This window comes from Bombyx mandarina, chromosome 19 (genome assembly GCF_030267445.1).
Source record: "Bombyx mandarina strain Sakado chromosome 19, ASM3026744v2".
Taxonomy (NCBI): Eukaryota; Metazoa; Arthropoda; class Insecta; order Lepidoptera; family Bombycidae; genus Bombyx; species Bombyx mandarina.
Window position 1 is genome coordinate 10,794,396 of NC_143225.1, and position 27,470 is coordinate 10,821,865.

General features: G+C 40.5%; 1 protein-coding gene across 1 annotated transcript in view; it reads right to left on the reverse strand.

Annotated features, from left to right (window-relative positions):
• Nucleotides 1–26,539, reverse strand: part of LOC114239368 (atrial natriuretic peptide receptor 1) — an 87,556-nt gene extending 61,017 nt beyond the window's left edge. The window contains exons 1-3 of the mRNA XM_089735432.1: nucleotides 25,899–26,539; nucleotides 19,259–19,424; nucleotides 1,053–1,136 (exon numbers count right to left, since the gene is read on the reverse strand). Of these exons, the coding sequence (XP_089591558.1) occupies nucleotides 1,053–1,136; nucleotides 19,259–19,424; nucleotides 25,899–26,128 (480 nt within the window). The 5' untranslated portion in view covers nucleotides 26,129–26,539. The remainder of the gene's footprint in view (nucleotides 1–1,052; nucleotides 1,137–19,258; nucleotides 19,425–25,898) is intronic.
• Nucleotides 26,540–27,470: the final 931 nt, after the last annotated feature.

Below are 27,470 nucleotides of genomic sequence, written 5' to 3' on the forward strand. Positions count from 1 at the left end.
TAGTATTTAGGAAACCACATATATAGTAATCTTCTACCGTTCTCGCTAGTCGCAGATATAATTAGAACTACTTTGACGATTTTATTTCGTGTTTTTTATTGTTACGACGGCTGAAAAGCTATTTTGTTTAAACGATATTTCGCTCAATACTCGACATAATTATCTTTGTAATTAAAGGTCCGTTTTATTTGGTATTAATATCAATAATTCAATATTTTTAATTGAACTTCAATTAAGTTTACCCCATTCAAATAGCCGAAGAAGTTTTTTTGGTTATGATCTTTTCTTCCAAATGTTAAACATTAAATGGCTCCCCTGTAAGGTTGCAAAAATGACTCATAAACCAAATTCACGCCTCGATAGGTTCTTTTCGTCGTTTCGATTAGGTACTTGTTCGACTAGGTGATTAGGTATACAGTTTTCGTGGTCACGTTCATCGTAAAAGTAGGCATAATTACATCTACATATATGTTATCTATGGTTATATCTTTCCAATAGCGTTAGAGTGTTTTATTGCCGCAAAGAAGTCATATGCTTTGCACGTACACACATGATATATGCAGAACATGATGGACAGCAATTATGAACACAATTGGCGTTGACCTCATATCTTTATGTGACGATATTCCCTTAAGGATACACCTGCTCACGTCTCTAGGTGACGTCCCTTAACGATACACGGGTAGACCACGAGCTCGTCACCTCAACTACTAAATCTGGTAGATGTTATTAAATATTTGTATATGGTTATTTCATTCCACTAAATAGTTCTTATATCTTGTTGTTTCTAGAACTACTGACACACCACACGGTCCTGCCAATGAACGCTAACAATACAAAATGTGTTAGCAAAATTATAAAACCACATGCTATTTTTTTTTATTGCCCTTGTAGGCAAACGTGCATACGGCCCACCTGATGGTGAGTGGTTACCGTCGCCCATGGACTTCAGCAATGCCAGGGGCAGAGCAAAGCCGCTGCCTACCGCAATAACTGTGCTATAACTGTGTTTCTTTTTTGTTAATATCTAAAAAAAACCAGACGCTACTTACAGCTGTGCCTTTGCGAAGATTCCTTAGTCTGTGCATTCGACTAACTACACTTGCCGGAGCTGCCAATTCGCCTTCTGACGGCGGCTGAATACAAAATAATGCAGTTTAATAATATTTAAAGCTAGTTACGGATGGTAGACCTTTGCGAACTCCTACAAGCAGACACTACCGGCTTTGGTGGTCAACCTAACTATTTATGCCACGAAGCAGTAATGCATTCTGGTTTGAGGGGGGTTTGTAGGTCCGTCGGTCCAAATATTTTAATTATTTTTTTATGATTGAGGGATTACTGGTGGCCCAGACGCTTTTCCAGTGTCACCAGGACAGGAGGGCGAGCAAAAGCTTAGACAGGATGTCCAAATATTTATGTTCGGAGCTTGTATATATGCAGGCTTATATTGAAAATGTCATAAGCGACATTCAGCCATATGTCATATCAGTCACATCAGTCAATATTTTGTGTTCTATAATGGCCACCCGCCAAATTTGAAACTTCATGTCTCGTAATGTCAACGGATTCCAGTAACAGCTTGCATCAAATGGACGGTCAGTTCGTTCATCCGTCTAAACAAAAATCAAAAACATAATATTTAATATCGATACTAATATTATAAAGCTGAAGAGTTTGTTTGTTTGAACGCGCTAATATCAGGAACAACTGGTCCGATTTGAAAAATTCTTTCAGTGTTAGATAGTCCATTTATCGAGGAAGGCTATAGGCTATACAACATCACGCTAAGATTAAAACAAGCGGAGCACCAATAAAGAACGTTTCAAAATCGGGATTTTTTCCTTTTAAGAGCTTCCGCTGCTTGCGCTGCAGAAACGATTAAAGTTTCGCTAAAATAATGTATGACAGAATTGTTCCCCTTTAAAAGATTTAAAAAAAAGTTCGCCACAGTATATGTCTATAAAATATGTTAAAGTTGGCTCACTATAACGATTTTTATGCTAACCAAATTTATTCTAAAATAAAGCATTATTTGTGAACTATTCCACGCGGAAGTCGCGGGCAAAGGCTATCTAAAATATGTACCGTAATGTGTTGCAAAACTATTTGTATCATATAAGATATAATGTATTTTTTCATTACAAAACACACAAATGCTCATACGAAATAAATTGAAATGGATATCCGTGTGGAAATTCAATACGCGGAAAGATTCACTGCGCGCAAAATAAAATACACCCACGAGGGTAATGAACTATATGTTATGTTAAAAGAAATCTTATATTACAAAAGAAACATTTGTTTGCGAATGCTTGTAAAAAACTGTATGTAATTTTATGTTACGTAGGTACTATCTTTTATTCGTAGCTTCCCAAAAAAGATAAGCTTACCGATTAGCATTAGTTTATTAAATGTAATAATGCACTTTTATGTTTCAAATTAATAATAATAATAAATATTTACTAACGATCACGCCACGTTAACTGGTCCCGTGCTAAGCTCGTAAAGAACTTGTATTACAGGTACCAAATAACGGATATAAATGTATTTTTTTTATTATACACATACATATATTTAGTATACATCCATAACCTTGGAAAAGACATTTTATATTTATCATTCAAATATCCTCCCTTGGCGGGATTCGAACCCGCAACCCCCTTGTGTAGTGACCATGTCACTTACCACTACACCAGACGGCTGTTAATTTAAATTGATGTTTAACTGTAAAAATTATGTCAAACGCGCTATTGTTTAATTCTGTGGTATGTAGCTATGTAATTGCTGTTGCTATACCAGATGCTATACTAGTATACCCTATTTTAATAAACATAGAATCATTTAGATTTCATCACCTCAATCAATGCTTCACCAGTCCTAAAATGTATACGTAGATGGAACCTATCAATACAAGCAACCATTCACTTAATCCAGAACATTCTATCTTCGCCGCCGCTTTATCCCCGAAACCACATCGTATTGTCCAATTCCAAACGCCTGTTCATGCGAAAGACGTAATATGTGTACGTATAGGTGTGTGGAGCCATCGAGACGACTTCTCTGGATCATTAACGCTCGGCACAGAGTTGCCAGGTTTAATATAAATTCATTTAAAATAAAACAGGCAAAATATCCATTGTTGTTTGGAAGTATATAAATTTAAATTTGACCTCTATTTTCAACTGATATTACTTCAATTAGCCTTTATATTTTAGGGCAGAATTATAGTTACGTTTCTTCGATAATTAATTGCGTAATTCCGAACGTATTTTTTCGTCACTTACTAAAAACTTTTTTAATATCCCTAGGCCTTATTATAAAAGTCTTTGTAAATTTATAAAAAAAATTACGAAGTAATAACTGAATGATATTCATAGATCAATATATTGTTTATTGATACAGATTTCCGGTACATACTCGCTTAGCTTCACTGAGAGCTCAACCAATTGTGTTTGTTACAAAGCCGTAGGTTAGTAATGTCACGTATAATTCTGGCCATTTAAAATTGATTTGTCAGAATAAACTCCACTTTTTAAAGCCAATTTTAGTTTACTGTTTTATTTCCGAAGCCGGTGTCACTACATAATTTATAGAGTATGCAAGATGAAATTTATCTTGGCTAGATTGAAGATGACTTTCACATAATGAAGTCTTCGCACGAAGCGACGGCTAATTTTCCACAAACCTGTACAATCCGGTAGCGTTGTTCAAGCGTGATTTAATATTATGCGAGCATGAGCTATGAATTATAATTTTTGATATTCATAGTAGGTATATACGAAACGCTAAGCTCTATGCGACAGCGCTTAAGGTAGTGAGTTATTTAGCAAATGTTAAAGCAAGCAAAAAACACCCTTGTGGAGAGTATTAAGCGGTAGGCAGCGGCTTGGCTCTGCCCCTGGCATTGCTGATGTCCATGGGCGGCGGTAACCACTCACCATCAGGTGGGCCGTATGCTCGTCTGCCTACAAAGGCAAAAAATAAAAAAATAAAAAACCCATAACGTTCATGAACGTGTAGCGTATCTGAATCTTATATTTCAAATACTCGTAAAAGCGTAACACCAAAATCAACATTGTGCTTAGTGCGAGTTTTTTAGCATTCTCGATAGCGTAAAAGTTAACTCAACTTCGTATGGAGTTGGATCGTTTACCTACGTTTGCCGCTAGGGGCGCTGTTCCAACTGCATACAAATTTGAGTTAACTTTTACGCTATCGAGAACGTTAAAATACTCGCACTAAACACACAGGTAACACTAGAATCCACTTAACATTTAATTCCATTTGAGTTTCGCTTCAATGCCAAGTTCAAAGCGAGGTCGCGAGCTTTCTCACTGATTTGTTTATACCCTTGACCAGATACTTTCACGCTACATGGAGCCACATCACTCTGGCACACACTCAATCACAATTCATCGCTTAAAAGACAGAAAGCTTCTTGCAACAAAAATAGAAAAGACTTTTTCGAAAATCCACAAATAAAAACTATACAATTGTGTGCAACATCGGGCGACCTTTTCGCTTAGACCTATCTCGTCCAAATAACCGAGCACAGAATCAAATTACTTAGTATTGAGGACGACGGTTTCCAAAAATGTAGTCTAGGTAAATTGTTAATTAAATAAATAAAAAGTCTGCGACAATTCACACCATGTTACCTGATCCCAAGCTCGGAGTCAGCGTATCCATATTTAAAAAAATCTGTACGGACCTAGTGAATTAATGTATAATTTAATAATAATTTATATTAAAGTATTTTAATGAATAAATACAGAAAATTCCATTTGCATAACGTAAGTTTTTTAATACTAAATTACTACAAATACAGTGCGTTTCCAGAGGTCTTTTTTGCCACGTACCATCCGGCTATGGAATGAGCTCCCCTCCCCGGTGTTTCCCGAGCGCTATGACATACGTGACCTTCTTCAAACGAGGCTTGTGGAGAGTATTAAACGGTAGGCAGCGGCTTGGCTCTGCCCGTGGCATTGCTGAAGTCCATGGGCGACGGTAACCACTCACCATCAGGTGGGCCATATGCCCGTCTGCCTACTAGGGCAATAAATAAATAAAAACTTTACTCGGCAGTTAATATGTATGGATGTCCACGTACTTAATAATTTCATAATTAATAATAATCTTTAAGAATCTGCATTCTATGTATTAAGAATTTTGGGAATCACCTTCAAGAGAACATTTATGTCACCGTGCTCAGGTGTTCCTAAGCCAATATTCCGAAGCAAACACACGGAGTAACCGGGAATATATTATGTAGTTGGAGTGTATCGTATTTCTAGTGCAGTATTCAATTACAACGGTAAATGAGAGCGTACGTGGGACCCGAAGCGACAGAGGTCTACGTACCGTAATTTTGTTTGAAAAAAGAAATACATCGCGCGATATATTTATTTATACATTGAAGGGTATTTAAGGTCTTGTGCTGTTACAAAACAATAAACGGTAGGCAGCGGCTTGGCTCTGCCCCTGGTATTGCTGAAGTCCATGGGCGACGGTAACCACTTACCATCAGGTGGGCCGTATGCTCGTCAGCTTACAAGGGGAATAAAAAAAAAACCTTATTCGATTACGTTTTAGTTCCTTTTTAGTTGTCACCGGTAAGGAGCTCTCGGTCAACCTCATTTCACACTATAACTATTGGCACAGACCCTAACTTTCGACCTTCAAGCTTCGAGATCAAATTAACTTAACTTTCATTAAAATTAACATAACAACGCTACTTAAGATGTAAAGATATTAACTAACTATAATAACTACATAATAATTATGTACATCACAAGTTTCCATGTTTATAAATCTCGCAGTGAATCAAAGCCAAATTCACGTTTTAGTTGATGTAGAACTAATTATTAATTAAAACCAATGTTCTACTCTAACCTCGAGCGCACCTCGGGGAGCGATTAGTCAGTGGCCTTCTGTTCTTAATTAGTATTATAGAACAAAACATGCTAACCTAACATTTACTATACTGAGTGTACTAATCTGAGACTTTAGAACTCACGTCTCAAGGTGGGTGGCGGTATTTACGTTGTAGATATGTTGATGAGCTCCGGTAACCACATAACATCAGGTGGGCCGTTAGCTCGTCCACCCATCTAAGCAATAAAAAATAAAACATAAAAAATTTAATAACTATTCTCGTTTCGTAAGCTCACTAATTTTTTATTACTGTTGCTGGTATTCTTTCACGTCGCAACATAATGCAAGCATATTGTTACGCGCTGGGGTCCGGGATAAATAAAACTTCCACCGAAATACAAATTATAACTGTATTAAATATTTAGAACACTTACAGAACACTTTACAATTCGTAATTCGAGTAGAACCGCCTATTAACTGCCTTCATGTCATCTCTGCAACGCTTTTATAAGTCGATAAGACATCCCTCGAATTATCGAGAACATTCCTGACCGGCTGAGTAGTTCCACTATTTAATAATAGATGGCGTTGTACTTCTCGAACGCTCTCGATTTTACTAGTTATTTTGATATTCATTTTTACTATTCGACGATAGATGGTGTTGCTCTTACCGGCGTAACAATATTGGAATATTCAGTCGGAGTCTCTCAGTATTCGAATATCACTCTTCGAACCGACACACACGACTGCTTTGTGGTACATATAACCATTCCGATAGAGGCACCCGTCACGTGCGGACGTGCTCATCGTCCACTCGATCGCCCGGTCTTTGTTCGCCCGGCTTTTGTTAGCCCGGCCATTGTTCGCGCGGCCTGTGTTCGTGATACATCTGCCGACCAAGTGTGTTTCCTGGAAGCTTTTATTTGTTTTGTTTTAGTTATTTTTGTGTTCGTGGAACATTTGCCGACAAAGTGTTTTCCTGCAAGTATTTATTTGTTTTGCTTCTTTTTGTAATTTCTGTTTTGTTGTGCTTTTTCTTTGTCCTGTAGTAATCGCGCCGCATTGCCACCTGTGTTCAATAGAACCGCTCAGGTCCGAGAAGTTGGGGCCTCGCCGCAAGGCGAGTGTTTTCAAGACCCGGGGCCGCCCCACCTGGGTACTCAGCGATCATGGACGCTGTATTCGTGGAATTCCTCCGACTTCGTCACCCACAGCTCGCCTCAGAGTTTCTGGCTTTCAAGGCCAATCACACTGCGAGCTCTCTCGAAGACTCCGCCGTGCTCGCTGCTCCTGCGTCGCCTTCGTGCAAAGCGTCTACATCGAGCACCGCAGCCTCCGTCGTGCCTGCCGTTCTCGCGTCGCCTATACTGGCGAGTAAAACTACTGCGTCGTCCGCCGTGGCCACCGTTCCAGCAGCGCGATCATCCGCGGCCTCCGTCGCGCCCTCCAAAACTCCTGCTTGTAGGTCACCTGCGCCCGCCTCCTCGTCCTCCGACTCTGACTCGGAGATGGAGGTCGACCTCGCCCCCGCCTCATCGACGGATGGATTCACCCTGGTACAAAAGGGTAAGAAGCGTGCCGCGGAGTCTCGAGCTCTCGCGGCCGCTAAAATTAGCAAAGCCGCGAACGCGTCGCGCCCCCGCCCTCAGACTCCCGTTGCGCCTCCAGCCCGTGCCACTCCGTCGCCGCGACCGGTGGCGCAATCTAAAACTCAGACCCCTCCCCCGGTTATCCTTCAAGAGAAGGCAGCTTGGGACCGAGTTTCCCTGGCCCTTAAGGCCAAAAATATTAATTTTGCCAGCGCCCGTAATCTCGCCAACGGGATTCAAATAAAAGTAACGACACCCGACGACCATAGGGCCCTCTCAAGTTACCTCCGAAAGGAGCGTATAAGTTTCCACACTTATACGCTCCAGGAGGAGCGCGAACTCCGCGTTGTCATACGTGGAATCCCGAAGGAGCTAGATGCCGATCTCGTCAAGGCAGATCTGATAGAACAAGGCCTACCAGTAAATTCCGTGCACCGCATGCACACCGGCCGCGGTAGGGAGCCATACAATATGGTTTTAGTCGCCCTCCAGCCTACCCCCGAGGGTAAGCAAATTTTTAACATTCGGACCGTCTGTAGGCTCTCCGGTATTGCCGTCGAAGTCCCCCATAAAAAAGGCACTCCTAGTCAGTGCCATAACTGCCAACTGTACGGGCACTCTTCCCGTAACTGTCACGCGCGCCCCCGATGTGTTAAGTGTTTGGGCGATCACGCCACGGCCCTCTGCGCTCGCGACCAAAAAACCGCGACGGAACCGCCTAGCTGTGTCCTGTGCCGAACACAAGGTCATCCCGCGAACTACCGTGGATGCCCCCGAGCTCCAAAAATAAATCGCCGCGTCGCCCGTCAAAACCGCCTCCGAGCTTCCGGCCCAGACATCAAAGCCACGGTACCCTCTGTGCCGAAGGCTAAGCCTGCTTTCGTGCCGGCGTCGGTGCCCAGCGTCTCGGCTTGGGCTAAACCGTTGCCGTACACGAACACGGCTACAACTCTCTCCCCCGCGACTCGTCCCACCCCCGCGATGCGTCCCTCCCCCGCGACCTGCCCTCCGACCGCGTCCGAAAATCTCGCTCCAGCGATTGACTTTTTTCAGTCGATCAACTTTGAGCGTGTTAACGCTTTGGGTGACGCCATTCGCGCCGCCTCCACTGCACAACATTTCATCGCCGTTGTGCAAGAATACGCTGACGTATACGCGTCGTTAAATACGTACGTCCTCCCCTCACTCCGCCGGTAATCAATGGCGTACATTAGTAGAATAAAACCCTTATCCGTAACAATAGGATTTTTTAACGCTTACGGTCTCGCAAATCAACGTGATCAGGTTTGTGATTTTTTGCGTGACCATCAAATTGACATTTTCTTAGTGCAGGAGACCCTACTTAAGCCCGCGCGCCGTGACCCTAAAATCGCGAACTATAACATGGTCAGGAACGACAGGCTCTCTGCCCGTGGTGGTGGTACCGTTATTTACTATAGAAGAGCCCTGCATTGCGTCCCGCTCGATCCTCCCGCGCTCGCTAATATCGAAGCATCAGTGTGCCGAATCTCACTGACGGGACACGCGCCGATCGTTATCGCGTCCGTTTATCTTCCACCGGATAAGATCGTTCTAAGCAGTGATATTGAGGCGCTGCTCGGTATGGGGAGCTCTGTCATTCTGGCGGGCGACCTAAATTGTAAACACATCAGGTGGAACTCACACACCACAACCCCGAATGGCAGGCGGCTTGACGCGTTAGTCGATGATCTCGCCTTCGATATCGTCGCTCCGTTAACCCCGACTCACTACCCGCTAAATATCGCGCATCGCCCGGATATACTAGACATAGCGTTATTAAAAAACGTAACTCTGCGCTTACACTCGATCGAAGTAGTTTCAGAGTTAGATTCAGACCACCGTCCCGTCGTCATGAAGCTCGGTCGCGCTCCCGATTCCGTTCCCGTCACGAGGACTGTGGTGGATTGGCACACGCTGGGCATCAGCCTGGCTGAATCTGATCCACCATCGCTCCCGTTTAACCCGGACTCTACCCCGTCTCCTCAGGATACCGCTGAAGCCATAGACATCTTAACATCACACATCACCTCGACATTAGATAGGTCATCGAAACAAGTTGTAGCGGAGGACTTCCTTCACCGCTTCAAATTGTCCGACGATATTAGGGAACTCCTTAGAGCTAAGAACGCCTCGATACGCGCCTACGACAGGTATCCTACCGCGGAAAATCGTATTCGAATGCGTGCCCTACAACGCGACGTAAAGTCTCGCATCGCCGAAGTCCGAGATGCCAGATGGTCTGATTTCTTAGAAGGACTCGCGCCCTCCCAAAGGTCTTACTACCGCTTAGCTCGTACTCTCAAATCGGATACGGTAGTAACTATGCCCCCCCTCGTAGGCCCCTCAGGCCGACTCGCGGCCTTTGATGATGACGAAAAAGCAGAGCTGCTGGCCGATACATTGCAAACCCAGTGCACGCCCAGCACTCAATCCGTGGACCCTGTTCATGTAGAATTAGTAGACAGTGAGGTAGAACGCAGAGCCTCCTTGCCACCCTCGGATGCGTTACCACCCGTCACCCCGATGGAAGCTAAAGACTTGATCAAAGACCTACGTCCTCGCAAGGCTCCCGGTTCCGACGGTATATCTAACCGCGTTATTAAACTTCTACCCGTCCAACTCATCGTGATGTTGGCATCTATTTTCAATGCCGCTATGGCGAACTGTATCTTTCCCGCGGTGTGGAAAGAAGCGGACGTTATCGGCATACATAAACCCGGTAAACCAAAAAATCATCCGACGAGCTACCGCCCGATTAGCCTCCTCATGTCTCTAGGCAAACTGTATGAGCGTCTGCTCTACAAGCGCCTCAGAGATTTCGTCTCATCCAAGGGCATTCTCATCGATGAACAATTCGGATTCCGTACAAATCATTCATGCGTTCAACAGGTGCACCGCCTCACGGAGCACATTCTTGTGGGGCTTAATCGACCAAAACCGTTATACACGGGAGCTCTCTTCTTCGACGTCGCAAAAGCGTTCGACAAAGTCTGGCACAATGGTTTGATTTTCAAACTATTCAACATGGGCGTGCCGGATAGTCTCGTGCTCATCATACGGGACTTCTTGTCGAACCGCTCTTTTCGATATCGAGTCGAGGGAACCCGCTCCTCCCCACGACCTCTCACAGCTGGAGTCCCGCAAGGCTCTGTCCTCTCACCCCTCCTATTTAGCTTATTCGTCAACGATATTCCCCGGTCGCCGCCGACCCATTTAGCTTTATTCGCCGACGACACGACTGTTTACTATTCTAGTAGAAATAAGTCCCTAATCGCGAAGAAGCTTCAGAGCGCAGCCCTAGGACCCCTAGGACAGTGGTTCCGAAAATGGCGCATAGACATCAACCCAGCGAAAAGTACTGCGGTGCTATTTCAGAGGGGAAGCTCCACACGGATTTCCTCCCGGATTAGGAGGAGGAATCTCACACCCCCGATTACTCTCTTTAGACAACCCATACCCTGGGCCAGGAAGGTCAAGTACCTGGGCGTTACCCTGGATGCATCGATGACATTCCGCCCGCATATAAAATCAGTCCGTGACCGTGCCGCGTTTATTCTCGGTAGACTCTACCCCATGATCTGTAAGCGGAGTAAAATGTCCCTTCGGAACAAGGTGACACTTTACAAAACTTGCATAAGGCCCGTCATGACTTACGTGAGTGTGGTGTTCGCTCACGCGGCCCGCACACACATAGACACCCTCCAATCCCTACAATCCCGCTTTTGCAGGTTAGCTGTCGGCGCTCCGTGGTTCGTGAGGAACGTTGACCTACACGACGACCTGGGCCTCGAATCAATTCGGAAATACATGAAGTCAGCGTCGGAACGATACTTCGATAAGGCTATGCGTCATGATAATCGCCTTATCGTTGCCGCCGTTGACTACTCTCCGAATCCTGATCATGCAGGAGCCAGTCACCGTCGACGCCCTAGACACGTCCTTACGGATCCATCAGATCCAATAACCTTTGCATTAGACGCCTTCAGCTCTAACACTAGGAGCAGGCTTAGGGGCCTCGGTAACCGTACTCGTCGAACTCGACAAAGAGTGCAACCTAACCCATGAATCAGCTCGCTGAGTTTCTCGCCGGATCTTCTCAGCGGGTCGCGATTCCAATCCGGTAGTAGATTCATTCGCGAAGCAGCTACTCTTGAGCTGTTAGGTCTCCTTCGGAGGCGCTCGGGTAGCTGTTAGCAAATCCCACCCCTCCTGGCTGAGCCTTAGCTCGCCCACCTGTCCTGGTGAAACTGGAAAGGCCTTCGGGCCACCAGTAAACTTTCAATCATAAAAAAAAAAAAAAAAAAAAAAAAAAAAAAAAAAAAAAACTAACTACCAGCACCCATTTGCGAGGGCTCACAACATTGGTACCACCCGTAGACACTTAATGGACTAAATAAACCATTCCAGTATTAATCCACGAAAAAAAAACGCAATTAATTGTGAACAAAACGAAAATTACACAAATAAATTTTAATTTTACTCAATCAAAACGTTCGGGCTCGAAAATAAATACAAATTAACTTTCAAGGTGATTTTTTATATTTTCTCGTAAGCTCGGTTCCTGTTTTACGTTTTCAGAAATAGATTTCGTTTCAAACAAGTTCGGTTTGAACATGCACGGACGTCAAGAATGCACATGTCGCTTGATATCAAATTCTTTGCATTCCGAAAATTCGTGGCAATGTTCCTGCATATTCATAAAGGTCGCGGTATTTGTATTAATAATAATTAGAAATGTCGTTATTTTTATATTATAATTTTAAGTCGTTATGCGATATTGCTTATATGAGGCCCACTTGAGGCTAAGTGGTTACCGGAGCTCATAGACATCTACAACGTTAATACCGCCACCTACCTTGAAATATGAGTGCCAAGGTTTCATTATACCTAGTCAGGTCATAAATTCTGTCACATGTTTAATATAAAATAATTGAAACAAGTTTATTCATTATGTAACCATTCATATACCAAAATGAACTTAACAAAACATAGATTCTTATGACACTAAAGTTTATTCAAAATGACCTCCGTGATTTTGAATACAGGCCTTCAATCTGCGCGGCCAGTCGTCTATCGCAGCACGAACGAGGTCCATGTCAATATCGGCGGCTGCCTTAATCAAGGATGTCTTGAGTGACTCCAAATTGGGATGACGCTTTGAGCACGCCTTTTCCTCCAAGTGTTGCCATATGTTGTAATCTAACGGATTCAAATCTGGACTGGAGGAGGGCCAGTCTTCGTGCCGGATGAAGTCGATTTCACGCGCCGCCAGCCAATCTTGTGTGCTCTTCGCTCTATGAGCTGGCGCCGAATCTTGTTGGAATACCCAGTGCCTGTTATTGAACATGGTATGAGAAACAGGTTCCACAAGGTTTGTCAGGACTGTATTTTGATACACAACTGCATTCGTTTTTACACCTTTCTCACAAAAATGTACCTCTGTTAAGCCCCAATAAGAAACTCCCAACCATACCATGAGTGAGGATGGAAAATTACCTCGTTGGACACGCGGAATACGGTTGCTCGCTTCTTCACTACTGTGTGCGTACACCTTATCATTTTGTTTCTTGTAGCTCTCTTCTACGGTAAAAAATTTTTCATCCGAAAAAAGAATTTCCCGATATTTTCTTCCCGCGTACCGCTTCAACAAAGCGCGGCATCTCTTCAGTCTCAGGTCCATTAGACGAGCATTCAAACGATATCCTGTTTTTCTTCGATATGCCCGAAGCCCTAAGTCTTCATTTAACACCCTTTTCACCGTGGTTCTGCTTAACCCCATCTGAAGGGCCAACAGTTTCTGCTTACGTTTGGGATTTCTTTGAATTCGCGCCTTCACAGCTTTTATCACTGCTGGAGTCCTAACAGACCGAGGGCGACCACTTCTTGACCTGTCATCTACACTAGAGTCTTCATTGTATCGTTTGATGGTACGATAAACAAATCTTTTGGTTATATTCAAATTTTTCAGTATGTTAAAAATTTGAATTGGCGCGTAACCGCAACGATGCAACGCAATAACTGCAACACGGTCTTCTTTAAACGTCCACTCCATATTTAAAAATGAGTAAAATTTTTAAAAGTATACATTTTTATTTTCATGAACAATTCGAAATTCGAATTCAATAAACTTTTTTGTGGCCAGCATTCTAAAAGAAAAGTTTTTACTGTGTGACAATACTTATGACCTGACTAGTTAGTTACAACGGCTGCCCCACCCTTCAAACCGAAACGCATTACTGCTTCCCGGAAGAAATAGGCAGAGTGGTAGTACCTACCCGTGCGGACTTACGAGCGGTGCTCCCACCAGCAATAAGTAGTAGTACCTGTTTACAGCATGCGACTCGTAATTTATAACAATTAAATTTAATTCTATGAGAAAACTATTTGTTAAACGAGGGTATGATCGCGTTGTCAAAAAAAAAATTCAATGTAGTTTTCTATTGGAACGAAATGTTTTTAATGCCATCACTTTAAAAAATCATGTAAACCCATTCCTTCACATACATACTCGTCATCATTAATCATCATTATCCTACCCTTCTCCCAGTCACCTGGGGTCGGCGCAACATGTTTTCTCCTTCCATACTCTTCTATCATATACCATTTCTTCGCTCACTCCCCTCTTACCCATATCGTCTTTCACACAATCTATCCATTTCTTCTTAGGTCTACCTCTTCCTCTATATCCTTCCACATTCATAGTTAATACTCTCTTATCAACCTCATTTTCATTTCGTCTCATCACACGTCCATACCATCCCAAACGCGCACTCCTCAGCTTCTCTGTCACAGGTGTCACTTTCAGACTTCCTCTAACATATTCATTCCGTATTCTATCCATTCTCGTTACTCCACACATCCATCGCAACATTCGCATCTCTGCTGCATGCAATCGCCTTTCACATACACAATTACACTTTCACATACATAATCCTTCACATACATACTATCACATTGATAATATTAGCATGAGTTTGTTTCAGAGTTTCTTAATGTAGCAACTGTTTTCCATAGTTCACAAACTGAAGCTTGGCGCGCGCACTCGTTAAGTCGGGTTTTGGTAAGAGTTTTCACTCGATCAGTTCAGCGCATGGGGCTTCGTCCAAGAGATCTTTTACTATTGACCTCTTACCCTGAACAACAAGTTTCTCGATAGACTCTGCTGGCTGTCGCGATATGTGTCCATTAATTATTACTGATGGCAGGACCTCTTGTGAGTCCGCACGGGTAGGTACCACCACCCTGCCTATTCCTGCCGTGAAGCAGTAATGCGTTTCGGTTTGAAGGGTGGGGCAGCCGTTGTAACTATATTGAGACCTTAGAACTTATATCTTAAGGTGGATGGCGCATTTACGTTGTAGATGTCTATGGACTCCAGTAACCACTTAACACCAGATGGGCTGTGAGCTCGTCCACCCATCAAAGCAATAAAAAAATATATTTAAGAATTAAATTTATGAAGATCATTTAACTCCAATTTGATCGGGTAATCCATTAAGCCCAACTTCTCGCTAACACTCTTTTTTTTAATTGTCCTTGTTGTAATTGAATAAAGCTTTAAGTATTAATCTCCGATAAATCAATAACTATTTCTTCTTTTTACAAATAAAATAGACACTAAGAGAATGCAGGTGAGAATTAGTAACAAACACCAAACGAATGTACTTAACTACCTTTGTAATTCTCGATTGAATAGAAGTGAACAATCACTTTTTTTGTAAACTCAATTTCCACTGAAATCCCTGATCGCTTCTAATGATTTATCGCAAGCGTTAAGAACGAACAACACCGATCGCCCTCAAATAGGTAGAGAGCACGCAATTCTCCGAGAACAGGCACACCGCTTTCATCCCGGAGCTCTGACCGATTTAATGTAATTTAATTCGTTTTCCTTTCACTACATTATCGATTTCTTGAAATCATTCTTCGTGTTACCTCTGCAACGCTTTTATAGTCGATCCGACATCCCTCGAATTATCGAGAACATTCTTGACCGGTCGAGTAGTTTCGATGTGTTTCCGATATTTGATAATAGATGGCGTTGTACTTATCGAACGCTCTCGATTTTACTAGTTATTTTGATAATCATTTTTACTATTCGACGATATATGGCGTTGCTCTTACCGGCGTAAAAATATTGGAATATTGGAATATTGTTACGCTACTTCTCAGACGTTAATAATATAATACTATAACAAAAACTTCACTTAGAACTGAAACAACAATTATACGAAGTTTCAATGCGGTCGGATAAATGGTTTAGGTACGTTTAGAGATGAAACATAAATTCTGTTTTTATATTCAAATAAAGGCTTCGTTGCATCAATCAATAAAAAAAGAAAATTCGCCTACACTGCACCACAAAGAGAGAACACAACTCATCATAGTCACAACTACGATACATGTATTCGTAAGCGTGGGACGGATGTCTGCCACCAGCTAGAACGACATTTCGTATTTAAGTCTGGCAGTCTCGGTTTATTTGTTCTGATATTCCTAGATGTATTCGTCTCGAAATATACGACCAGTGTTTAAAATCTAACTATAGGTGCCATAAATGCACATAACCTTAACAAAAGAAATGATAACGTGTAATTAAAATACAAAAGTAGTTAAAAAGTTATTGCATATCTATTTACACAAAGTCCGCAGTCGCACGTTTATCCAATTATTCAAACTTGAACGCTTCACTGCTTTGCGGCAGAAAAAGGTACGAAGATAACAGTCTATTTAAAAACTTATCAATCTTCTTTGGTACGTCTTTTTTTTTCCTACCTAAGCTGATGGTCTTGAGAGACCATTTCAGCGTAGCCTTAACTAGTAGGTGAGCTTACGGGACTCAAACCTGACGACGTTGCGAACACTAACCCTAGCAAGAGCAGTGCTTCGTAGAAGATCCGGCGAGAAACTCAGTGGGCTGTTTGTGTGTTAATTCACTTGCCCAGCCTTTCGTCGCAAGCGACGAGTTCGAGAACGATGACCGGTTGGTACGTCAAACCCACATACAACTGACTGAGTTTCTCGCTAGATTTGTTCAGTGGATTCAGCAAAGTACTCCTTAAGCAATCAAATAGGAAAAAAGGTAGGTACGTCAGCTACGCGACTACGCCAGATACGCGACTACGCCCACGTAGCATACGTGCTACGACATTCTAAATCTCGTAGAGCTCTTCCCAGAAGCCGTAATGTCCTTCCTAAACGCAATGTCGTCGTTTTAAAAACCTTGACTGACTTAAAACAATTTAAAATAAATTCATTTTTACTATGCAATGCTCTTTATTGTAATATGAATAGTTGCAGTGTAAGATGTTATTCCTTTTTAAACAAATTCTAATCGATCGTTTGAGATAAATATAATCAATTTAAATTGTTTTTTTTAACAATTTAAACAAACAATTTTGATTGACTCTATGTATCTCGGGTATGTCTAGACTATAAACATAGCTGCTACTTTTGAAAATAATCAAGCCTTCTTAAATATTAGCCCCCTTAATTTGTCCCCAAGGGGGAGGGTGATGGGAGAGATGTGCTCTGCACTAAGCGCTTCGCTTTCCCTCCTTTGCCTTTTCATGACTTCTGTGTCATGCGAGGTTCAGATGTGGGGATATGCCCTGCCTTCCATCCCCAGTGGAAGGCAGAAGTCCGGCGATTTTTTCCTGACAAAAAAGCCATTGTGGATATATATGGATACTATCAGATGTATTTAGATATATTTAAATAAATTAACTAATTACCGTTTTACGTTTACACATCTTTATATAACAGATTTATTAATAAACAATATTGGTGTTACAGCTTAGCCTGCCATCAAACTAACAGAATTCGTTGTGTCTACGCTGTAGATCGAGTATCTGAATTTCAATATTCTCAGCTTTAAATTATATTTTTCTTATAAATTACAAACACAAACAATATTCTCCTTATCACGTATATGTTATTATATATTGTTTCTTTGTTTAGGAAATCTGGAAGTACCTCTATCTATTTTATATGTTCACTAAGGTTTATTCTGCAAGGTAATTACATTTACATTGCCGTATTTCGTCGCTTAACATTGAATCAAGGACGGTCGAGCGATCGTGAAAACGAATGATTAAAACAGTAAGGCCCTTCGTACACAAGGCTACGCAAATATTCGATACTAATGTTGTCAACGACATTAGTATCAAGTCGCGAGTATCGAGTAGCACACGGTCCGTACACACGACAATGAATCGCAAGACGCGAGTTGCCTATCTATATAGTGACTAATCACTATACCATTAATTTAACATCAGATATTACTTGTTGTATTGTTTATGGTATAGTGGATACGGATATCTGGTACGCTAGATAATGATCCTAGATCACAACAACAGCGTCGGCAATCTGGCTTACAACATCGGCTATCATAATAAAATGTACACAAAATTCGTGTAAATACCTAAAACAAAAGCTTAATAAAAAGAATATACCGCCTAAAAGTGTTTTTTCATTACAAAACTATGTACTGACTATTTTTAAAACTATAAAAATGTACCAACCTGTTATATTAACGGCCTTTCCTACGACTACGAAAAGCTTTTTCTGTTATTTCCTTTTTTGAGTATTCCTTTAATTTATAATTATATAAACAAGGATATTTTTCCACCTCAGAAATAAATGTATTATTAAAAAATTGCTCCGCTATCTTGGAAATCGCCGAGACTTATGTAGCGAAGATCTCGACAAGCAGGTCGCGCGCGATTGACACGACGCGAGTCGCGGAACGAATATCGGCGACGCGACTCGTGTACGAACCTCAATGGATTTCTATGGCGGTAGTCGCTTGGAGACTAAAATCGTCGAGTATCTAAGATTTACGTAGCCTTGTGTACGAAGGGCCTAAGATACACAATTTCAAAAACAATTAAAGCACGTCACTCCTATTTTGTTTCATATTCTACAATAATAAATTCATTACTAGTAGTATTGTTTTACATAAATTGAAGTACATATATACATTGAAAACAACATCAAGTGCAGCGATAAATATTTTCATAGCTGCTGTTCACTTTATGATTTCGAATAATATTCAGTTCGAATTAACTCGGTCGTCGCAAATTAATGAACTTTCGAATAACAAACATTTCTGCGAATTCATTCATTTGTGAATTTTGGATGATAAAGCATTACGTTATTTAAAGATTTTTATACTTTCCTTGAATTGAATTGAAATTTGCATATTGATTTGTGGGTAGTTAAATGTAGTAAAAAGAAATGTTACGAAACGATCGAAGGAGATTAATTAATCTCGATAGATTTGAAAAAGGAAATGCTAGTATTTTTATAATGTTTTCATGTAAGTCATAAGTATGCTACTGCATAGCATACGACTTCAAGATACTTCATGAATGGGAAATAATTAGTTTTTTACACAATACAACAGCTCTGAAATGGGCGACTGAATTTTGATATTTAAAAAAATTCAATGATTTTTCTGTTTTGTTTTCTGTTTTTGCAATCAATTACATATGTATAGGTATATTATTAACCACTGTCGGTGGGTGGTGTTTCGGGATTGTAAGTAGCAGTTTGTAACAGATTGATTAACGGTAATTCATTCGAACTAGTGGTAGGGCGTCGCCATTATCGTACCTGTTACTGCTATATACAACCTTAATACTTTACAACTGCGGCGTCGATCTGATATCTCAGTATGGCGCGCGACATTCACTTAGGGGCTTTCGTAAAATTAGTTGAATCGCCCCACACTCTATTCAAGCAACGCGCAAAAAAATACGAAGGCATACCTGATCCCCCATTCCGGTGATGATGGGAGTATTCCAGTAAGCGGCCAATCTCGCAACCGGTTCCAAGGCGAACGCGCACGCGGGTCCGATGAAAGCGATCACGTCGTTCTTGAAGTGCATATCGGCGGCCAAACCCGGAGCTATGGCGCCCGAGCACGATGGGTAACTATTAAAAATATTGGAACAATTTGAAATTTTTAAAAATAAAGATCTTTAAAAAAAATTGAAAAAAATATATCGGTTGTCTGTAAAGTCGGTTTACTGAAGATAGTTGAACGTGACAACGTCATAAGAAACTACAAATGGAATGGTTTCATTTTTTAAAAGAAAATTTATAATTTATTTTTTTGATAGATATTTTGTATGGACAAGACACCACATTCACTTTTCACTGAACTTTATACTTGACAAAAACATGTAAATGTATTATTCTATAGCAGCTGTCCACGCAGATGCATTGCTCACTCAAGTAGGAGAGAGACAGATGTCGAACGCTGCCGAACGCGGAGGCCGATTGTGCCTCTTTGTCGCACGTTGCGCGCTCTCGCTTACACTTCGAGCCTTAAATGGAACGCCTCAATGAGTCACTTTTTTTCGTGCGTGCAGCCGGCTCCATCGAATTATAAGACTTTGTCACGTCAAAAAAAAAGAAAAACACATTTAATCCATGCATCTATATATTTAAAGTCGATTTGCGTATGTTCCCTTTAGACTCCGAAACGGCTGGACTGATTTCGATAAAATTTTCAAGTAATCTTCAGTTTGGCCTAGGATATGATACGATTAAGTTTGGTAGCGATCAAATCAGAACCAAATCAAAGATTGACAAAGCAAAGCCGGCCGGGCTTGACTAGTCTTCAGTATAAACAAACATGAACGTTTGGCCTCTATGTGATCCGAAACTATTTATCCGATTATATTGTAACTTGGTTCAGTTGTTCGAAGCTTAATGGGGAGGTTTTTGTCATAGTAGGTTCTTTACTTCATTGCTGAAGGTCGTGTCCTTGAAAGCCCTTCGTGGCTCTTTGTACCCTCAGCTTCCATTTGCTTCGGTTTTCGGCTTCTCTCAGGGCGTTCGCAACAGGGAGTCCAGTGAGCGCAGTTATCAGATCCGACCAACGGTATGGTAGTAGGTACTATCAACGTGGAATAACTGACGCGTAACTAATTACAATAAAATATGTTTTTGATACAATTAGTGACCGTAACAAATCATAATTAGTTAATTGGCATTAAATGACATGATTTTTTTTAAAGTGATAGTGTTAGGTCTGGGGAGTGATACAGACTACAATTTATCCCGAAAAAACATCTCATTTCAACTGGAATCTATACAGACGCTTTTCCTAGTGCACGCGAGCGAAGCAGCGACCACTATTAACAAAATGCAAGAGGAGTGTATGGTATACAGTAAACATTTTTTTTATTGCTAGGTGGGTGGACGAGCTCACAGCCCACCTGGTGTTAAGTGGTTACTGGAGCCCATAGACATCTACAACGTAAATGCGCCACCCACCTTGAGATATAAGTTCTAAGGTCTCAGTATAGTTACAACGGCTACCCCACCCTTCAAACTGAAACGCATTACTGCTTCACGGCAAACATAGGCAGGGTGGTGGTACCTACCCGTGCGGACTCACAAGAGGTCCTACCACCAGTTGCAAGAGTATGGTATACAGTAAACATTCTTTTACAGCTTAACAATCGCATTTCTCACCAAATTTTTTTGACTTAAATGATTAAAAATATAATCAAATTATCCTTTTACATATAAAAGAAGATTTTCTTATTCACTTATCCGGCTAAAGGTCAAAGCTACGAAATCAAAGAGAAAACTTGATCCGATTAATCATCTTTGGTACATGACAGCTACCAATATTGGAAAAATTGAAGTAAAGTTGTTCAGTAACTTCGTAAAGTAGTTTTCATGTCGATAAATTAAACTATAAATTTCAGTTTAGTTTTAAGCGTTTTAAATTACTTGCAATGAATTAGATTATAGTATTGATTTATTACTGAGAAATTGTAGTGGTTTATGGTCACTGTGAACCACAAAAGTCGGGTTTTCTACTCAGCAGTTAAGCTGAATATCTCGGTAGAATCAGTCAGAATGTGATTGTTTGAAACTTGTATGATGTGATATATTGTGTTATATGTATATGTAAACTCATATTGTAAGTGTCGCTACGTGATTCGGGCTACGAATTCAGAACGGATTTCTTCCATTCTGTAGTTGTAACTGGTATATAGTCAATTCAATGACTCAAAATCTCGCTTCCTTGTGACTTCAAGTTATATTTTGTGGAAATGCAATCACGGCCTCTGTCGCACGTAGGCGCTCGTAACAACAACTTTGCCAAGTATTGCCAAGTCTATGATTCGTAGACACGATCAAACGGTTTAGTCTCGTGTTTTTTTAATGTAATTATATTCTTTTCGACGTTTGGAATATCTACTTTAGTTTTTGTCGTTCATGGACGACTAAGGTGCTCAAAGTAATTTTATTTATAACTAGCCGTACTCGACCGCTTCGCTGCGCATTTAAAATTAATATTATTATTTATTGTCATTATTATTAGGAAGTCCAACACTCATATAAATATTAGCCTATCCATTAAGTACATGTATTTTCTACGTGGATACCAAGTTTCAAGTCAATCGGATGCATGGTTCGGTAGTTATAACGGCACATCCGTAAAAACCACTGTAGATTTATATACCTAGTCAGGTCATAAATTCTGTCACATGTTTAATGTAAAATAATTGAAACAAGTTTATTCATTATGTAACCTTTCATATACCAAAATGAACTTAACAAAACATAGATTCTTATGACACTAAAGTTTATTCAAAATGACCTCCGCGATTTTGAATACAGGCCTTCAATCTGCGCGGCCAGTCGTCTATCGCAGCACGAACGAGGTCCATGTCAATATCGGCGGCTGCCTTAATCAAGGATGAGTGACTCCAAATTGGGATGAGGCTTTGAGCACGCCTTTTCCTCCAAGTGTTGCCATATCTTGTAATCTAACGGATTCAAATCTGGACTGGAGGAGGGTCAGTCTTCGTGCGGGATGAAGTCGATTTCACGCGCCGCCAGCCAGTCTTGTGTGCTCTTCGCTCTATGAGCTGGCGCCGAATCTTGTTGGAATACCCAGTGCCTGTTATTGAACATGGTATGAGAAACAGGTTCCACAAGGTTCATCAGGACTGTATTTTGATATACAACTGCATTCGTTTTTACACCTTTCTCACAAAAATGTACCTCTGTTAAGCCCCAATAAGAAACTCCCAACCATACCATGAGCGAGGATGGAAAATGACCTCGTTGGACACGCGGAATACGGTTGCTCGCTTCTTCACTACTGTGTGCGTACATCTTATCATTTTGTTTGTTGTAGCTCTTCTACGGTAAAAATTTTTTCATCCGAAAAAAGAATTTCCCGATATTTTTTTCCCGCGTACCGCTTCAACAAAGCGCGGCATCTCTTCAGTCTCAGGTCCGTTAGACGAGCATTCAAACGATGTCCTGTTTTTCTTCGATATGCCCGAAGCCCTAAGTCTTCATTTAACACCCTTTTCACCGTGGTTCTGCTTAACCCCATCTGAAGGGCCAACAGTTTCTGCTTACGTTTGGGATTTCTTTGAATTAGCGCCTTCACAGCTTTTATCACTGCTGGAGTCCTAACAGACCGAGGGCGACCACTTCTTGACCTGCCATCTACACTAGAGTCTTCATTGTATCGTTTGATGGTACGATAACCGAATCTTTTGGTTATATTAAAATTTTTCAGTATGTTAAAAATTTGAATTGGCGCGTAACCGCAACGATGCAACGCAATAACTGCAACACGGTCTTCTTTAAGCGTCCACTCCATATTTAAAAATGGGTAAAATTCTAAAAGTATACACTTTTATTTTCATGAACAATTCGAAATTCGAATTCAATAAACTTTTTTGTGGCCAGCATTCTAAAAGAAAAGTTTTTACTGTGTGACAATACTTATGACCTGACTAGGTATAAGCAGAGTCTTAACACTGCCTCAGCTGGAACAATTCAGTCGTGGATGACGTTGGGCCCTAAAACATCCTTGGACCCGCGGGCGCTCCAAACATCAGTAGAAAGTCCAACATTACCCAACCGCACCAAAGGGGCGGACACCGCCCGTAATAAAAAAAGAAGTTGGTTGATGGTTTTGAAACTTGATCTGTCTTTCCACCTCACTTGACTGATTTTCGTTGAAGAATCGAGCTATTGAGAAGTTTCTAATATATACAATAGCCATAATCGTTAAATTTTCATAACAATTTCAATTTTCTACCAACGTTTTCCTTTTCTGAACAAAACTCTTCCCTATTATATTGGCTATTAAATTATGTATGCGAAACAAACAAAAAATAAAAGTAATCTTTACGGTGAAGCTAAATAATCTTGATGAAAACATATAAAATGAACGTTAACAGAATCTAAAGTAGGTATAACGCAAATTTTATTACTGTGTCGACTTTCAACCTATCTTAGAATCGCTTTGAACTTTTCTATATTATTAGTGTTATATTTCGATCACCGCCGCGTTTGCTTTAAAAATCAACGTAATTACCAAAAATACGATACACGTTTAGTATTGACACGACTTAAAATTCCTATAATGGATGTTGAATATTGATAAGGTACGTGGTTTTTTTTTCTTGCCTATTCTGATAGCCTTGAGAGGCTATTTCAGCTTCGCTTTAACGTGTAGGTGAGCAGCTCACGGGGCTCTAACCGGGAATGTTGCTAATACTGGCCCTAGCAAGAGCCGTGCTTCGCAGAATCTACCACCGGATCGGAAACGTGACCCACTGAGAAGATCAGGCGAGAAACTCAGTGGGCTAATGGCACATGGTAACCCGCAAATAGGGCCCCAAAATATTTCCTTGGGTCCATGGTCTGCTTTACTCGTGGTAGGACCTCTTGTAAGTTCGCACGGGTAGGTACCACCGCCCTGCCTATTTCTACCGTGAAGCAGTAGTGCGTTTCGGTTTGAAGGGTGGGGCAGTCGTTGTCACTATACTTGAGACCTTAGAACTTATATCTCAAGGTGGGTGGTGCATTTACGTTGTAGATGTCCAAGGGCTCCAGTAACCACCTAACACCAGGTGGGCTGTGAGCTCGTACAATAAGCAATAAAAAAAAAAAAAAAACTTACGTTATGATGGCCTATGATACCATTAGATCGGCTTTTCTGTCTCATTACAACAATAAAGAATAAAATGAAGCTTTTTACTTAATTTGAAATTGCTTCAGACAAAAATGCTTAAAACGCATAACACAGAAGGAATATGCAAATATTAAATTCCTCATTAAGTACGAGTTATTTATTCTTCCAGAATCTCTTTATGATGAAATTTCTTGTGTACTTACCATTCCTTGTTACTGTAGAATTTTATTACAATATGAAATTTAACCTTTGTAACGTAATAAGGTAGGTAAATAAATTAGTTAAATACGTACTCAACAAATGTTCACGATTGACTTCCACGGTTAAGGAATAACATCGTGTAATAAAAGTGAAACCCGCAAAATTACAATTTGCGTAATTACTGGTGGTAGGACCTCTTGTGAGTCCGCACGGGTAGGTACCACCGCCCTCCCTATTTCTGCCGTGAAGCAGTAATGCGTTTCGGTTTGAAGGGTGGGGCAGCCGTTGTAACTATACTGAGACCTTACAACTTATATCTCAAGGTGGGTGGCGCATTTACGTTGTAGATGTCTATGGGCTCCAGTAACCACTTAACATCAGGTGGGCTGTGAGCTCGTCCACCCATGTAAGCAATAAAAAATAAATAAAAAAAAATTAGGTAGGAAGATAGGTAGACAAAGTCACGACTCGTCTGGTATTATGTTGTTACCTGTACACTTCTCAATGTGAATGCCACACATCAGGCATGAGGTCGAATCTTAACTGTATTGAATATGTCTTAGCCTTTAAGCCGAGACGCTTGACTGATTCGCCACAGAACTAGTACTCATTGCGTGCTTAATGCGTAATTTAAAAATTATCGTTTTCATTATTTTTTATAATTATATAGCTGACAGAAATTGTCATGTATACATGTCTTAATCAGAAAATTTCAAACTTTCGTTTTAAAGTATATGTATATACTTTATGTGTATATGTTTTTTGTAGTAGACCGATTTGTAAAAATCACTAAAACATTCTCGAATCCACAAAACAATCATCAAAATCGGTCCATTCGTTTAGGGGGCTTCATAACATATACACAGATAGAATAAATAAATATCAAGATGTATAATATTTTCTAAATTCAGACTTACTAGATTTTTCATTACGTTTTTTCACTCTACCCACAATGGCTAAACAAATAAGCATTGAGAAAACATTGGGAGTCGCATTTTATGTTGTTTTATTTATGCTGCAGATTTTCTATCTTTCTATGTCATTGTAAAAACCCTCGATTAAAATTATAATATACGTCAGCATAAGTTCAGCATTGGGCAACAACTCGTAAAGTGAATTGTATAACTCTAAAACTGAAATATAAACATAAATCACAACTGCGACTTTCCTGCTCGCATAGGCTAATATGCGACTTGTTAAAGAAACAAATGTAAAAAAAGAATTAAAAAAAACAATACCTTCCTTGAACCTTCTCCAATTCAATTCCGTGATGCGAAAGAAACTTTTCATTCACTTTCTTAAGTCCCAGGTCCACAGCCGGTCCACATCTTTCCAAGTCAAAAGGCGAGTCCAACCGAGAGGCCATTAAGACCCCTATTTTGTACACAGTTTTGTTTAAAACCGTACCGGACAACATCGGTAAGACCAATACACACGTAAAGATGATCATCTTTATAGAGCACTTCATTATATTTACAACAAAAAAAGCCTTTCAATGAATCAACAGCCGCAAAGAAAACGAGACTCGATACAGAATTATAAAATTTTTCCTAAATCTTCATTTGTTTCATCACTAATACCCACTGAATAAAGTTCAAATATCTAAAAATGCTTCAAATAAAAGTTACATACAATTACATATTAACAATTACATTATAATTTCTAACCTATACGCAAGTCGGAAAGTTAAAGGTTTCGAAAAATAACTAATTTTCGCGCGTTTCAGAGTTCAACCAGACGGGCATCGCTGTGGAGCTTGAGCCGTTAACTGAGAGAAACTTCGCGATGCTTGTAGTACATATATATGAAGTGGCAGGGTAAGGGGTATGCAACAGGTCCCGCCAATATTTTTCAAACGATCAATGATGAACAGAAATTCTTTCACGAATTTAATAAATACGCCTTAATTTCATTTAAAATAACATTCGTATTTACCCTACTATTATTTAGTGATACTATCAATAAATAAGACGTGGTGTACCAAGTGAACATTCATTGTCCAAAATCAAACTTTAAAATACGTGATACCACATATCCCAGAGAATAGTACCACCAGATCTCTTTTTATACGTGTTGTAAAATCCAAGTAAGAAGCAGCAAGAGAAAAAGCAACAGCATTCTCTGAGTCTTGAGACTTGTTGTTGGTAGTGGCTATTCTAATACCGCACTGATAGATACAATCATCCCGCCTATTTCTATCGCGAAGCTGACATTCGATCCAATGTGAAATAAAATACTGTCTTTATTTATACAATACTAGCGGCCCGCTCCGGCTCCGCTCGGGTCTTTAACAAAAATTTCAACGATATTTGACGTTGCTTTAGTTTTTAAAAATAAAAAACACTTATATCGGCATGACTACAATAATTAGACATATACTGCCGCGACATTTTTTGGAAAAAATAATGTGTTCTACAAAGTCGTAGTACATTATTTTATTCTATTATCAATAGTTTTTGCAGGGTACGCGATGTAAAGAATATGTTAGGTAATTTTTTTACACATTATTTGAGTATTAGTAAGGATCACTAATTTTTTTCAAAAAAGATTATAGCCTAAGTTACTTGGGAATAGTATAGCTTCCAAACAGTGGAAGATTTTATCAAATCGGTTCAGTGGTTTTGGAGGCTATTCAATACAATACAAACAAATCTTTCCTCTTTATAATATTAGTATAGAAGTATAGACAATTGAGATTACGGTGTGACGCTCCGGCCAAACTTCAGTCGCCTTTTATGACACGTATGAACAGACGGGGGGTGCTATTCCAAGCCAATGCCTTACAGCTACAATATCAATTATCTGCCAAC